Raw genomic sequence first — 16,296 nt, forward strand, 5'->3', positions numbered from 1 at the left:
TTTCTCCCTCTCTCTGTCTTCCTCAGTTGCCAGTAGGTCTTTGGGTAGGGTTGAGGACTCCTGGGGCTTTCCCCACCCTCATTAGCATATCTGTTGGTACCCTTTTTGTCCAGCTCATGTTTAGGCAGTCAGGGTGATGAAAGGTGAAATAATGACATCTTCTAATTGAACTTTGGCCTCCTGTAATGTTAGATCCAGGATTTTTTCTCAGATTCACCAAAGACCAAGAGATAGCCTTTGTTGCTGTGAGAGTAAACAGTTTCTTAGGAAGCAAGACCTTATGATGCAAGAGTTTATAGATTTATGTCCAGCTCTATGATTTAGAAGAAAAGGAGAACAGGCCTATTCTGAGTCAGAAGTTTTTCTCAAACCATTATAGAATAACAATTATGACTCTCTGCTTCTTATTTTTATTACTGGCTTGAAAAAGATGACTCTACAATACTTACAGCAGGCGGATATTATTCTACAAATAAGGGCCCAGCATGACATTTATGAGAAAACCCAGGTCCTCCTGCGCAAAGCTGATTGGTGCACAGCCAATGGGCTCCAAGATGCCGCCAATAAAGGCGCCTACTGCCCTGGGCTGGGCAGATGCAGGGCAGAGGGTCACCACTGCCTCTGCACTCCGGGGAGATGCTCATCACCTCTCTGAACAGCACACATCTGTGGTCTGCAAGGAGAAGCCAGACAACGAAGATGGAGCATCTGCTTCCCCAGTTCTGTCCAGTCCTGGTCGTCTGCTGCTTCTGTATGCTGCAGATTCCGCACTCAGGTAAGGGGACTGCCATCACACCCACCTGACCTGAGCTCTGTGGAGGACTGAGACAGATCTTTACCCCTCAGAGTAGTTCCCAAGGGATCTGCCCTTGTTTCCAGGTGCGGCACTTGTGTCTAACCAGAATGGTGGACACAGCGAGATGCCATGGCCTTTTATCCAGAGATACTGGGATTAAACAACTCTTACCCCAGGAGTGCTGAAGGGTATGGTCTCCGTGTGAGTAGGGGAAATCCTGGAGATGAGAGCACAAGGAGGAAAACTGGGTTTACGCCCCCCTGGCCTGAAAGTGGATGAGCAGCTGAAGAGAGCAGAAAGCAATTACACAGACATAAGAAACTGCTCTGGGGAGTAGTAGGTTCTCCAAGAGCTGGGAATCAAAAGGCCCTGAGAGCTGTCCGAGGTTCTGACCGCGAGCTGCCTCTGATTTCTGAGGAGCAGTTTGTAGGGAGCCAGGAGTGTGCATAGGGCCTGAAGTCCTCAGCCAGGATCAGATCACCTTCTCCAGGCAATATGTCACAGAGTTCAGGAAACTAGGCCATTGATGAAAAGCCACGATTGCAGAAACTTGGAATTTTTTTTTCATGAGAATTTTGATTTAAAGGCGTACAGAACCTTGAGAAAATATAGTGTGTTTGTTTTCTCCTAAAGAGTTTTTGAGACACCTGGGCATTGTGGGAAATGGTATCAGCTTAACTTTTTCAGAACTCTAAGTCCTCTCTGTGGTTTACCAACTGGCCTTCTAGATTCTAACTTTAAGCCCACTGCCTGCCCAGGCCAACCAGCTGCTGTCCCTCCGGCCTCCTATAAAAACTTGTTCATAGTTTGCCTTTGGAATTTCAGGTTTAATTTCATTGTCTGCACACATACAGCCACCTCCCTGTTTCTCCTACTTGATATTGTTTTCTGAGGAGCCGGTCCTGTCAGCTTCATCTTCGTGTTAGCACAGACCTCTCAGCAAGACCTCGTGAGACTGGTTTGCAGGACTTTGCATTATCAAGTGATCACAACCATCAAAAATATCTTTACATTAAGCTGTGATGTGATCACATCTGACTTAAGTCGGGCATTTTGTCGGGGTCTGTGGGGGGTACACCAGAGTAGATGAACGTTTCTTGCTTGTGACAGCTCTCAATATAACTGAAATGACTTAACACAAACAGCAGTTTCAGTGTTTCTGGAGAAAACTATATGCACCTTTAATTCTGCTTTACCTTCGTCATTTCAAGTCAGGCCATTCCTCTTCAAGGCATGGACATCTTGTTTAAATAGTTTTATTGCAGAGAGCAAGTAACACAGTGCATATAAACATATGTGCATACATGTATGTGAGTGTATATATGTATACATGTATGTACATTTGTTCTTAGAATAAACTACTCTTGAGCCATATAGTCCCTGTTCCACATTTTAAGATATACAAATTCAGGGCATAATACGTACTTATTTAATCTTAATTTGTTAGTGCTAACCTACCAGGATTCTTTCAACTACACAAACCTCTGGGTGTTATATCATGTAAAGTGTTCTATCATGTGTAAATGAGAAGCTGTGTTCATTGAGGTCAGAGGGGGCTGGAAAGATCCAACTGCATGCCAGCAGCAGCTTTCTTTAGAACTGCACTTCTGGACGGCTGATGACGGAACGGAGACGGTTACCTGCGTGTCTTAAAAGTCCTGATTAGACAGTCATCCTCTGCAAACATTACTTTCTGATATTTGACCTTCACAAATTTCGCCAAAATATACACTTCCTTGCTCTCTTACTGTTTTCTCTTTCTTTCTTGACTTGCTAACAGATGGACTAGAAACAGCCATTAAATTGAACACATTCAGTTTTAAAATAATGTTCCGCATCTTGGGTTCGACAGCACCAGGCAGAGGCAGCTCAACTCTCCCTCCTCTCAGCAGCACCTCCTGTCAGTCACCTCTCGAGGATGCTTTTGCTCAGCTCGGTGGCAGAGCCCATTGAGAATGCTGCGTATTTTTACAGCCCGGGTGCAGAGGCAAATCTGTGCCGTCTTTCTGGAAGTGATGTTTTCTTATCTTTTGTCGTAGGGGTTGCTCAACCTTTAACTGACCCTCCTGACGGCTTGGACACGGTGGAGCTTGAGGTATGCTTTTATGCAGCTCTGTGAGATTTGCGTTTGGCCTCGGCTTTGAAATATCATGTGGTTAACGTTCACTTGAAACTATTTTAAGATCAGATATTTGGCTGCAGCAAAAACTCACTGTGATGGCAGCACGGCCTCATTTAAGACATCCTGGGAATTGAGCTGAAATTTGCTGCATTGTATGGGAGATAACTCCAGGTTCATAAATGGAGCAATTTTAGAGTTTTAGAGAATTCTACCGGCTAAAGAATTTATTCTCATATTTGGTTTCTTTTCCTCATTTTGTCTTTTAGCAACTGGTCTACTTTCTGAACCAGTGGGAAACACTTTCTAGCCAACCCAAGGTAAAGATAATACACATGCTAGCTCCCTGTAGTTTACCAGGATATATGTCGACACTGTAACTTATGATTAAGAAATGAGCGGCTGCTTACTAGCGAATGTTGTGTACAAGTGCATGTGTGTGTATAAAAATATAGTTTCAGGAAAATCAAATTTCTCCATTTGATATAAATTACCACAAAATACTGGTGCTTCATATGCATTTTTAAGGTTATGTCATCTATATATAAAATTAATTATATGTCATGACATTTATTGTTATATCTTATAAATTGATGTATTGTGGTAAACGGTTCTCCAAATGCAGTAGATCTCATGTAGAGGACTACGCCTAGCAGTATCCATAGTAACCACAATAGAAGTAATTCAGTGGATGCAAAGTCAGTATTGATCAGAAGAGTGGTCTTGGATAGCTCACAGTTCTCAACATTGCCTCTCAGTTTTCACCTTGAGTAACATCTTGCCTGCACCAACTTCGCCAATCTGCAGCATCGCACAGTCCGGCCATGCCCAACACCAGACCCTTTAAATCTCTGTACAGACTTTCCTTCAACTAGAACCATCTCTGCCTCCCTCAGAGCCTGTAGTTACAGCCCAGGCCCTCAAACTCCTCAACCCTGGCCAGGTCTCAATGGCTCTGTGCCTTAGTTGGCTTGTCTGTCACGCGTGTGATTGCTGTGACAGCTCCGGTGGCCTGAGGGCTGAATGCTTTAACATGCGTGATGTGCTTTCACCATCGTCCACAGTGTGGAGATTGACGGCCTCGGAATGCCTCTTGTCCCAGCCACTTCTCCCTCACACCCCAAGTGCTGCCGTCTCTCTCAAACGGCATGAAGAGACTGGACTTTTTGGGTCTTGCTTTCAAGTGACCACTATGCATAGGTTTGGAAATGATTGTTGTAAGCATTGCCCTGATATCTGGACCAAGACTCAAGGTGAAAACTCAGAGATGCCTGCTGGAATACATTTCCTTTGCCATTTTCATTTCCCCAAACCCCATCTACCCATGATTTCTGGTGACAGAACAAGTAGCTGCTCTGTGAACAAAACTGCCAGTGCTTTCAGATGTGAAGGGAGAGGTAGTGGCTCTTCCTGGCTCCATTGTTGCACCCAGCTGTCAGGTGCTGGGAAGACTTGCTGGAGGTCCTGACGTACTCGCCACGCACGGGCCAGCTCTGTGTCTGCAGGAGACAGCTGTGTTCAAGCAGCTCTGGGGGTGGCTGTAGTCCACACGCAGATACTCAAGCTCCGCTCTCCTGGACACCACATGGGATCAGAAGGAATTTAAACAGGGAGGAGGTCCTGTGGATGGAGACCCATTTACTCATTAATCCAGAAGAGATGCTTGAGAACATGGAACCGCCAGGTGCTAGGGATGGGGTCATGACCCTCACAGAGCATCCTGTCCAATAATGCATGTGTTAGAGTTAGGAAAGTGGATGGAACTCTGCATGAGTAAAACCCTACATGAGTAACACATAGTTTTCTATCAAAAAAGAAAGTGAAAAGGATACATATGAAATGCGAGAAAGTGTGCTAGCATCTGGAGAAGAGTTGGATAAACTGTGGATTTTTATGAAATGTGGGGAAGGTTTTCCTCCCTATGATTGAAAAGATAAGAAGAGATAGATAAGGTGTCAAAGGCAACTTTGTCGTAAAGGCCTTTGTCAACCGTAGTCAAGTGACTGTTTTATAATATTTGAGCAAACCCAGCCAGGCGCAATGTGACTCACATTGAAAACTCCATCCCGCTCCGGAGAAACTCCACGTAACTTTCTTCTCAATTCTCTTTCCAGGAAAACCAGAACTTATACAAAAGGGTGAGCACCGTTTCCTACCTCGTCCTCTGCGCTGTGTTTGGAGCAAGCGACTCTTGATGCTGAACACCCCCTCCCCCTTTTTTTTCTATTTAGTTTTTGTTTCACTACTCCAGGGCTCAGAAGCCGCCACACCCAGCCAACTCTGAGGTCAGTGTGTTAAGAACTTCCTGCACAATCCTCGTCTGCGTTCCTCTTCTGCCTTCTGAATTTGTACTCACCCACAGCCAAGTATTTCTTAGTCAGGGAATCCCTAGACACCCGTGTCCCCACCCCCTTCTCAGGGCAGCAAGAACTGTTTCTTTGCCATCGCGGATGAGAGTGATGACAATAGACAGTTCCGAACGGTTAGGAGATAAACTGCAGAAGAGGAAATTGTTTTCCCGTACTTGAGCAGAAGCGCAAGAAGAGGCTGTAGTACCGCACCCCATCTCCGCTGCTCCCTACCGCTTCCCGGCGCCGCCTCCCACAGCGATGCGCTCATCTCCCGTGGCTGTCAGGGTGTGGACGGGCGGTGGGAATAGCAGCTCTGGGGCTGTCTTCAGCTCTGGGGCTCAAACCCCGGGCCTTGCGCTTGCTAGACTCTATCACCGGGTTACCTTCCCACCTGACCCTTTTTCTGATCCAAGTTCTCAATGGGTCGACCAGGCTGGCCTTCCTCCTTCTGAAGCCCTGGAAGAGTCTTACGATCTAGATTTTGGTCTTGTCACAGCAACTGAAGTTTTACCACGGGAAAGCCACTTATTTACACTCTTAGGGCTCCAAGTCTTCGGGGGGGGGGTCTTGAAATTGTCAAATACTCAGAAAAAGTACGTTTCCCCCAAGAGGCAAGGAGCCATCGATGTTCTAGGTCTAGGGGTGGGATTAGATAAAGAGGGGGCAGTTACCAAAAAGCATAAAAGAGCAAGGGAAGGGGAGAGGCCTTGAGGAACGAAGCACCGGGGGACCTGTGAGGGCTAGAGAAGGACACATGCCCATGCCTGAGAGTGCGCAGGCAGGTGCAGCCACGGGGTGCAGGGCGCTTGCCACCCTGGCACCTCCTCCCCAGAGCGGGGCAGCCCCTGGGGGAGGGGCCCAGGCAAGGAGTGCTTTGAGCACAGGACAGAGTGCTTAGGGTTAAGGCCAGTGAGCAACTGACTGCTCCTGAGGGGAGATTTCTAAGTGCTGCGGAGGAATTGAAACCTGTATCAAGGCAAGAAAGGCCTTTATTGAAAACATAAACCTTTCCAGCTCAGGCTCCAGCATTGATTCTTCCCTGGAAATTAAACCCATTTGTAAGAGAGGCGAGTCAGGAAGCGTGCGCATGGCTCGGGGCGCACCACCGCTCAGGCCTCACAGCGCCCCTCTGTTGCAGTTCGCCCCGGTGCACCCCTTGATGCGCCTGGCTGCCAAGCTCGCCAGCCGAAGGATGAAGAGACTGCTGCGCCCGGTACGTGCTCCTTTCCTCCCACCGCGGTTCGTGGTGTGCGTGCTGGCGAAGGTGCACTGTCGCCCCCCACCCCCCTGTGTGGCCCCTTTGTGTTCCTTCCGCGAATCCCCGTCTCCAGTTTCTGGGGGGGGGGGAGTTGTGGGCTGAAACACTGCTCCCTTGACCCTGCCCTTCGCGTCTGTAACCCCGTGTTGAGGGAGGGACCCTGTGGTCCAGCGCCATCCCATCTCTTCCTTAACTTGCTTCGGCCTACGTTTTGTTTTCGTTCTGTGTTCCTTTTCAGTTCTCTTCCTTTGTCAAACTATTATTAAAAATATATATATTAGTTAAAGTTTTGTTACATGGCAGCAAAATAATTAGTGAAGAAACATTTCTTTTGGCTACCTTGAGCCCAAGTACGTGGCCAGCATAGGCTGTTTAGTCCAAAACCTTCCAAGCCTTAGATCCGGAAGTCCGGAGAGCTCTGGACTTGCTCGGCCACTGGGTCTGGGCTGCCTGGGCTCCCTGCTGCCTGCACACAGGCTTCTGAGGCCACGCTCACTCCATTCTTAAACCAGGTTATAGCCAAAGCAGACTGGCGATGCTGACCCTGAACATTTGCTTAAACCAGAAGTTGGGGTTATTCAGGCTTGTAAGCAAATTAAACATACTCCCATCCTAAACAGCACCTCAGATGGAGTGAGAGCTTCCCTTGGAGAACTTGTGCGTGCTCCCACCATCCGCTGCTCTTTTGCAGCCATCTTCTGATGCAGGAAGGAACACCACCATGATAGGGCAGCCGTGAGGCCAGGGGTGTGGTTCCTGATGAAATTAACTTATGCCTTGTTTCTTTCCAGGATTCCAGGAAGGCTACCGTGGATTTTCCTAACAAGGCATGTGAACCTTGTGAGAACGCTCATTTTCAGAATGCTCTAGAAAGAAGGGCAGGGAAGTGCCTGGATTCTGCAGTCCTTCCAGCCCCATTTGGATAGAACAGACCTACCCCAGAGGACCCCAAATACCTTTTCCCAGCACTGAAGTTGGGGGTTCCCTGGGCTTGTCCCAAGGTAGAAAGTGATTACAGCTAAAGCCTCACATGACTCATTGTATGCCTTACATATTTCATTCCAATCTCACAGCCGAGTCACTTGAGCCATCTGTCACTAGGGACTTGACTTCTCAGGTTCAGGGGCACACACGCCATTGTACACCCTTAGAGAGAGGAAGCATGCCTCTGCCAGTGCCAAGCCCACAAACCAGTGACTTTCAGACTTGAGCCTGCACTAGAATATGAAATTGGAATAGTTGGGCTCCACCCTGAAATATAATAGGTCTGACTGAGGTGGGCTCTGAGAATTTTCATTAATAACAAGCTCTCCAGCTATCTTTATGGTGCTGGTCTGAGACCACCCTTTTTGAAACCTTCTCTGTGGACATTTTGAAGGACCTTTGACTTAGAATGTGACTATATAACAGTTTGTGTTTTTGTGTTGCAGGATCGCACTACCTCCTTGGGGCGGCCATTTTTCCTTTTCAGGGTATAACAGATTTCCGTGTTTCCGTTCTAGCGGTATTCACTGCCGTCTTCCCAACCTCCAGAACCAGATGGGCAAGGCTCTCCTCCACTGAGGGTGTGGCTCAGCCAACGTTTCTTACAAACTTTCAAGGGATAACAGAGCAACAAGACATAGGCTGAGCATGTTCATAGTCTAGGAGCTTGGAGGGCAAAGGAGAGGGACTCCTGTTGATGGACAGATATTGAGTAGACTGGAGTCCGCAATGCCAAGCATTACATTCCAGGATATGTGACCGAAAATCACATTGGTGTGAGGCGTTCAGGTGCCATGTCCCTTCCCTAGTGGCAGCAAGGTCCTTGCCAAGGTCATGGAGTTTTCAGTTTTGTTCTATTCGTTAACTGCACACAAGGCCTTAGCTTCTCAATATTTGCATTCAAAATATGAGTGCATCCAACAAAATACATGTCCACTCCAAGCTGTATTCTGTGCATCACTGGTATCCTGCAGAAAAAAAAAATATGCGAGATTAGAAGACTCCCCCAGCCTTCCCAAGGATCCACAGCTCACAGTGGCTCATCGCAGGCTCAGGGGAAATGTCATGGAAAATGCTCCCTGTCTCTTTCGTTTGCCTCACATCCTTGACCATGAGAATCCTTACTACTTTTTCCCACTTTGTACCTTTTTCACTTTCATGACGGATTCATGTGTTGTTTTCTGGAAAGAATGTGGGAAGCAGTAGGTCCCTGCTGTGTCTCCAGGCTGGAAAGTCTGGGAAGTAGACCCCTCTCACCATGAGTCTAAAGGTGGAGGTCGGTCGGGAATGAGCACCATGTCCCTCAGAGAGGTGAAGGGCCTAGATTATCCCCCGAGAGGACGTAGGAGGACTTGCCATGTAGGTCTCCAAGGATGGGAGTGAGAACTAGTAAAAACAAGGCCTATGTGTTCAGGAGCGAAAAACAGTCCAAGCGCATGTGTTGATATTTTTAAGACTTTCTCCTTCACATTTTTTTTCTTTTCAGCCAAGGAATGGAAGATACTCCGACAACAGAGTCCAGTAGATGGCAAGGTTTGCTTCACTGCAGCTTTTCTATTCTGTACAAATGTTCTAAATCTGCCTTGCAGGTAGTAGAGACAGAAGGTGGGTGCTTGTTCAAGGAAAGGACTCCACGCTCCACAGCACCGTAGACCCTGAGCCCAGTCTGTCAGAAGCAGGCTGCCCCGGTAGTGTCACCAGCCTCTGCCTTCACACCTGGCCTCCGGAAGTGTGTTGTTTCTAGATAGAGTGGTCGTAGAAAATGAAGCCTCATGTGGCCCCAGTTGCCTTAAACCCCTCCCTCCAGCACTTGGCCTTTACCAGGAGGAAAACACCACCCTGGTATGTTGAGATGGTAGCGCCAAGGAGGCCTTTAGACAAGGCGGTCCATGCAGGGGGCAGCTCTAGCGTGCTCTGTGTCCCCCGAGGGGCCTGGGAAGCTGAGAGCACTGCCAGCATCAGGGTGCTAGCAGTTCAAAGTGTCCGAGGCAGCTGCCCTCATGCTGGCAGATGGGATTAGGCAGCAGAAACAGGGGTGATGTGTTCCTGAGGTCAAAAGATCTATGTAAATCCAATAATCTAATCAGGCACCAAAAATAAATACCCTTAGCGCCAATTGTAAGGAAGTCAATGTAGGAATTTGTGGCATACGTCACGTCACCGTGTGACTGTAGAATGTGTCCATAGTGACTTGCATTTGGGCCTCCTCGTGGTCCTGAGGGTGGCTGCACTTACACTGAGCACACCTTCTGTTTGGCAGAATCCGGCGGCACTGGAGAGCACACATCTTTGGAGGGAAGGCCAAGTTGTTTCACGTGGATATTTAACGACACCTCTGTTGTTCTGTGCTCTCCAAAAGACTTGTACAAAAAGTAAAGCAACGCTGAGGTACCATCCTTAGTTTTGTTGGAAGTGTGTGGGAATAGGTACATTGCACGAATTGATTTCGAAGCAATTACTAATTTGGGTGTGGAGCAAGACAACTAACTTGCTGGTGACTGAGCACATAGATTTGGGAAACGCTGAGACCCTGATGTCATCCTAGCTCCGTTTTCTAGCTGGGTGACTTTGGTGCATTGGTCAGATTTTCATTTCTTAGTAAATACCTGATGTACATCAATTAGAAGCAGGGGAGATTTCCTTGGGGTTGGGGTTCCCTTCCATGTGGGCTGCTTGGAATCTTGCTTTGGCTCTGTGGTCTCAAAATACATCACGAGGAAATCATACGACAGAAGAGATTATCTACCTACCTCAGGGCAGATGGGAATCAAGAGGCAGGAGGAGACAGGGTCCCAATGACTCCTTAGAGAGCAGGGCTCCAAAGGAGCAGTTCTGCCCACCAGGCCACACCTCTTACCCTTCCACTATTTTCTTGTAGCAGCACAGACTCGTGACCAAGCCCTGCATAGGAATCTTTGGATGAGGGGCATTCCAGAGCTAAACTGGATCACTTGGGTAGCTCACTTCCATTCCTGTGCCTCAGTTTCCTGCTCGGAGGAATAGATTTTGTAAAAATGACACCCTCCAGAGCTTGATTTTGTGAGAACTTCAGAGCTGGTCCACAGAAGGGTGTGGAATTGCCCCACTGCCCATTCGTTGGCTCTAATTTTGCTTGAAAGGTTTTTCATTCCACTGTACCTACGAAGCACCGCCCCCTCCACAGCCCCTTCCCTATTGCTGGAATCAAGATGTTAAGGAAAAAGGACTCCAGATTACTGGAGAACCATGGGTCCTTGGCCTTTGCTTCTCTGGGAACATTCTGGAGACCCTCAAGCACAGCAGGGGGTGGCAGAAATGTGTGCAGCTTGAGGGGCTGTGTTAGTTAGAATCACTGTGTTCTTAGCATTTCTCGGCCTTGGTTCCAAGTCTGAGGTTCATTGTTTGAGGACCCCCCCCATTAGACCTCCTGAGATGGCATGACAGGAACAGAGGGCAAATCAGCCTCCAGCCAGTATTCACCAGGGCAGGGACAAAGCCACACCTATGAGGTGTACCAGGTGTGCCCTTCGAGCTGAAGGCTCTCTGGTGAGATGGAGCAGAAGCGGGCTCTGCCTCCATACACAACCTTTTGTCCACAGCAGTCTGGCAAGGACAGACCAGCGGTCCCCAAAGCAGTCTTGAAACTCTACCAAGCTGCAACTTCCGTGTAGAACTGCTACTCTCCGAGGACAGTCCCTTGGCATGTTCCCAAAGGAAAGATTCCATAAAGGAAGTCCCTTCATGTCACCAGTCCCTTCTCGTTAGTTTCAGCACTAGGTGCGGGTAAAATCTGCACATGGACAACGCCCATCTGCTTGGCGCTGACAGCCACCACACTCAGCTCCTTGCATGGGGAGACGGCAGCCCTCCACAAAACCAGGGGTGCATGGCCGGGAAGGGACGGTGCATGGGATTCTTAGAACCTCGGAGCAGGTAGAGGATTCCTTGGTCCCAGAGCCCTGCCCTCTCATTGGCTGCTAAAGAAGAGGCCAGAAAGGCCGAATAAGACTGGTCAAGGCCGCAAGACAGGTGATGGCGCGTCTAGACAGAAGTCGTTTGCTTAAAAGCTGAATCGCTTTGCGAGCTCCGGTGTTCCTACCCTCAGTTAGAGTCCTGAGACTTTCATGATGAGTGGACCAAACTGGGAGGCTCAGAGCAATATTTACTCTTTTTGTAAAAGATTTATTTATTTTATGTGCATTGGTGTTTTGCTTGCATGTATGTGTGTGTGCTTCATGCATGTGTGGTGCCTGTGGGGGTCAGAAAAAGCCCTAGGCTCTCCTCGAAAAGGAGTTACAGGTGCTCCTAGCTGCCATGTGGGTCCTAGGAACCAAGCCTGGCTCCGCTGGAAGAGAGTGAGCACTCTTAACTACTGACGCATCTCACTGGCTGCTGGATCTGGCCTTTGACTAGAGCAGACACTTAGAAGCTGCTTTGCTAGTGCACTAACCCCACGCTTGGGCCCACGGGGTAACTGAAAGCACCTTTGCTTTTGTTTTGCATCTCTTTCTCTTTTATGTCCATGCACAGATAGGACAGTTATTCAAGCAAACCTGCAATCATGGCAAATATAGTATAAGGTCCACCCCTGGGAAGCAAAGGCAGGAAGATCAGGGATTCAGGCATCCTAGGTTTTACAGTGAGTTCAAAGACAGGCTGGGCTACGTGAGAGTCTGTCTCAAAACCAAAACAGACTCAGGAAGCAGAGGCAAGCACATCTCTGAGAGCTTGAGGCCAGCCTGGACTAAAAGTGAGTACCAGAACAGGCAGAGCTGCATAATAGAGACAGACCCTGTCTCAAGAAACAAAACAAACGAGAACAACAACAGACGAGCAAAACAAACATTATTTAAGGAAGCGTCAGTCTGAAAAGCAGTGCTGACACACGACCTATCTCGCTCTCCCCTTCAAGGCTCAAGGCTGAGAGCACAAAGGTGAGCGCATTAGCTGCCATGTCGTATTCCAGGGTCCCCAGAAGGTATCCAAGGCTACCAGCTCTTACTTACCTTCCTAGTGCCATGACCAAACACTACAACCAAGGAGACATACGAAAGATGGCATTTAATTGGAAGCTCACAGTGGCGGAGGGTCAGAGTTTGTGACTATCGTGTCAGGGAGGATGGCAACAGGCAGGCTGGTTTGATGCCGATCATTAGCCGAGAGCTCACATCTGGATCCACAAGCATGAGGCGGGGAGAGCTAGCTGGGAATGATGAGAGTTTTTGTAACCTCAGAGCCCATCCCCAGTGACACACCCACTCCAACCAGGGCACACCTACCTCCTAATCCTTCCTAAACAGTTCTACCAACTTGGGATCACACATTGAATCGTCTGAGCCTGTGGGGACCATCCTCATTCAAACAATCACATCAGTCATTGCCCTAAACCTGAAAGTCACCTTGGGTTCCAGAGATGACGGAAGCTCCTGACGGTGTTATCGCTGTGAGGATATCACTCAAGCAGGAGTGATCAGCTCGCGAGAATCAACTTGACACCTCAAGCAGCAATGACTCCTTCACGCTGCCTTGCAGATCCGGAACTGAGATGAGGATCAGCCAGACCACACTGTGAGCAGCACTGCTTAACCTCTGGCCTCTTGTTCCCTGCTGACGTCATTCTTCTATTTAAGCCTAACTCTCTCTTATCAGTACCCTAAGATTTGTTATCTGTACTGCCCAACAGGATTGAGGAGTCAATTTTTACTTTATTTTAATTTTTATTATTTTATATGTACAGATGTTTTGCCTGCCTGCGTACTTGTGCCAGATGCCAGGAGGATCTGGAACTGGGCATGTAAATGGTTTTGAGCCATTGCGTGGGTGCTAGGAATCAAACCAGGGTCCTCTAGAAGAGTAGCCTGTGCTCTTAACCAAGAAGACATCTCTCCAGCCCCAACAGAGAGAAAATCAGGGAAGTGGGACTATGCAGCAAAAGTTCCAGTAAAGGGAACAGCACAGGTGTGTCTTCATACCTCCTTTTGGCATAGCCTGTGTGACCCCCACACAGACAATATGCTTGCATACCCCGTCTCTCTCTCACACACACACTCACAGAACAAACTGACCTGTTTCCAAATTCCGCCTTCACACCTTACTCCTGTGTCATGACGAGAAGCACAGCATTGTATGCTTCAGCTTTCTTACTGTTTCTATGCGTCCAATAGTAGAAACTACTTGATTGGATTGTTCTGAGAGGTAAATGTGTTATATGTGCGTGGTGTGTGTGTGTGTGTGCGTGTGTGTGTGTGTGTGTGTGTCTGTGTGCACACTAGGTGCAGATGAAGAGCAGTGGTTAATCCTGAGCATCGTCCCTCAAGAGGCTGCCTACTTTGGTTTTTGAGACAGGGTCACTCACAGGCCCGGAACTTGCCAATCCCACCAAGCCAGCGAGCCCTAGGGACCCCCTTGTGTCTTTGCTCTCTCAGTGTTCAAAGTGTGTGTTACCACATACAGCTTTTCTACCTGGGCTCTGGGGAATCAAACTCAGGTCCTTGTGCTTCAGCAAATGCTTCACTGTCTCCTCATCACTCAGCGCATTCGTTCAGGAATTTGAACACGGCCGGCACCCCACTGCACTTGGCTTGTTAGGGATTTTGCTACAGCTCAGGTCTGCTAGCTCAAGAAGAGTCTGAGGCCATGTGGGGGGGCACCCCGGCACTGGGCTTTGAAATGGCTCCTTCCCTGGCATCAAATTAGTCATCAGCCTCTAGGTGCACTCTAGTTTTCTCTCTTGTGGACTCTTGAACATAGTGGTTTGGATCCAAGCCGGGCTCGGCTCTGTCATCGGCTGTTACCTGTGAGACTCTGACAAAACCACGTAACTTCTCCAGGCCTGTTCTCTCACGTGTGAGCCGCATACGTGAGATGGTAAAGTCATAGGTGACTGCGCCGCTACGGTTAAACACAAGAACGAGCAGACGCTGTCAGTAAGTTGGTGCGTGCAGAGTTACAAACACTCAGCCCCCACGCTGCTGCTCTATCATAGAGAACTTACCATGAGTTTTTATATCTGGAAGCCTGCAGCAGTTCTGTTTTCTAAGTACACACTCTTCAAGGCACCCTAGAAAGTATTTATTAAACCCTGCGCTTCTGGAAGTAGTCTGTTAGAATCATGCTAATTTCTGCAGCATGTAAATTATAGACTGTCAGGGAGTTGACTTAGGATTTTCAGCTCTTTTATACCCCATGGCAACATCTCCTTTTGTCTTACAGGTTCTTACCAAGATGGGATAAACTGCCTCCGTGTTCCGACTGATGGGGAATGACAGGAGGAAGATGAGAGGGAGAGTGGTAAGGGTCAGGCCATTTTGTGTGATGAGAGCTCAGTCACGTGGCCAAGCCTCCACAAAGGAGCCTAGAAACAGAGATTGGCTGTGGCCTGCAGGAAGACCTGGAGGCTTTGTGAGCAGCTGGCTGGTCTCTGTTATGCTGGGACTTTTATCCCTGGGAGGGCGACAGAACAGACATGGAAGTTAAGCCCTTTCCTGATCTCTCACTTAAGGCCGAGATACAATTCAAATTCAGGTCCCACTGGCTCCAAAGTCTTTAGTTCTCACCACTGAGACTGTGAGTCAGGGTGTGGTATTGTCCCTGGGCTGAGCATAGCAGTGCCATAAGATGAGGGCACGGTGTTGATCTGGAAGTGAAGTCACGCAGTTACAACCACGAGCATCATATCCCATGATTCATTATGTGTATAGGCTATTTCCCTTGTGAGGCAGGAGGTGGCTATGCCTCATTGTGCTGGGGTTACGTCTGATGTGGGACTGAGGCGGGCATAAAAATGGGACAGCTGAGCTAGCATTTCAGTCTTCTACTCGCCGTGTTAAGAACGTGGGCTTCCGTAGTCTTCATAGATGTGTTTATGTTGAGTAGGATTTAAGAAGCATTTGTGTGAGGCACAAACAGACTCTCTTAGAGAGCTGAAGGTTTTTTTTTATTTCTAGACAATTTTATTCTTATTGACTTCTATGATCTCTTCACAAACTCTTAGTATTTCAGTTTAATATTAAACCCATCCATTTGCTTCAAGAGATGAAGTCACTATCAATAGGATAGGAGGACAGGGCAGGGCTTCCGGATGCTGTTAGTATTTGTTTTCTGGAAGCTGGTACAAGAGAATGAATGGAAACGATATAACAAAACAGAATCTAGGAGAGAAGCAACTTCTGGGCATGACAGCTACAAGGATTTTTGGAGTGCTGGGTGGTGCTGCGATAGATCATGAGGCCATAGAACTGGAAGGGGAGACAGCCTTGGTCTGTTTTACCTTCTGTAACCTTGGCCTCAAACAAGTGGCAAAGACTGAGGCACATTCACAAGAGTGATTTTTATGTCCTGTTGGCACTTGAGCAATCGGCAGGATTGTAAAGTGGGTGACTTTTGTAAAACTGCGGCTGCAGGGTCCCCACTCAGCCAGCATACAGGGGTACTTTGATAACAAGATTCATATTGCATAGAATGAAAGGCTCAACGTTGTTGTGGTTTAATGGACACATAGGCTTGTCTCTGCAGCTCACCATGTGAGCGTGGATGACATGGGCCATCGGGATCAAATCTTTCCTTTGCTCCACTCATTGCTCTACTCTGCCCTGTGCTGTCACACCTGGTTGACAACAGCTTGCTCTACTTTGATGACATGCAAGCCCTAACCCAGGGCTTGGAAATGGCAGCTATCACTTCCCTACTTTGGAGAAGAATGGTAAAATACTGTCTACCTATGAGTGTGCATGTTTAACAGCAACCTTAGACTTAGAAGAGGAGAAAGGGTCTTGGTGGGCAGTCATCTGACTTACTGGACTGTGGTTTG

At 48.1% G+C, this 16,296-nt stretch overlaps 1 protein-coding gene across 1 annotated transcript; it reads left to right on the plus strand.

Annotated features, from left to right (window-relative positions):
- The first annotated feature begins 699 nt into the window (after positions 1-699).
- Positions 700-9,901, plus strand: Nms (neuromedin S). Its single transcript, XM_060368961.1, has 11 exons — positions 700-775; positions 1,006-1,132; positions 2,729-2,891; positions 3,185-3,235; positions 5,030-5,053; positions 5,147-5,200; positions 6,405-6,479; positions 7,316-7,351; positions 7,955-7,996; positions 8,995-9,041; positions 9,769-9,901. Exons 1-10 carry the CDS (start codon positions 700-702, stop codon positions 9,031-9,033), a joined length of 687 nt encoding a protein of 228 aa, XP_060224944.1. The 3' UTR covers positions 9,034-9,041; positions 9,769-9,901.
- Positions 9,902-16,296: the final 6,395 nt, after the last annotated feature.

Source organism: Meriones unguiculatus, chromosome 16 (assembly GCF_030254825.1).
Source record: "Meriones unguiculatus strain TT.TT164.6M chromosome 16, Bangor_MerUng_6.1, whole genome shotgun sequence".
Classification (NCBI taxonomy): Eukaryota; Metazoa; Chordata; class Mammalia; order Rodentia; family Muridae; genus Meriones; species Meriones unguiculatus.

Bases quoted from the DNA above. Each gene is read 5' to 3' on its own strand.
- Nms (XM_060368961.1), top strand. From the start codon at position 700: ATGGAGCATCTGCTTCCCCAGTTCTGTCCAGTCCTGGTCGTCTGCTGC. The intron at 776-1,005 runs GTAAGGGGACTG...CCGTGTGAGTAG, and splicing joins GCTGCAGATTCCGCACTCAG to GGGAAATCCTGGAGATGAGA. The intron at 5,201-6,404 runs GTCAGTGTGTTA...CCTCTGTTGCAG, and splicing joins CACACCCAGCCAACTCTGAG to TTCGCCCCGGTGCACCCCTT.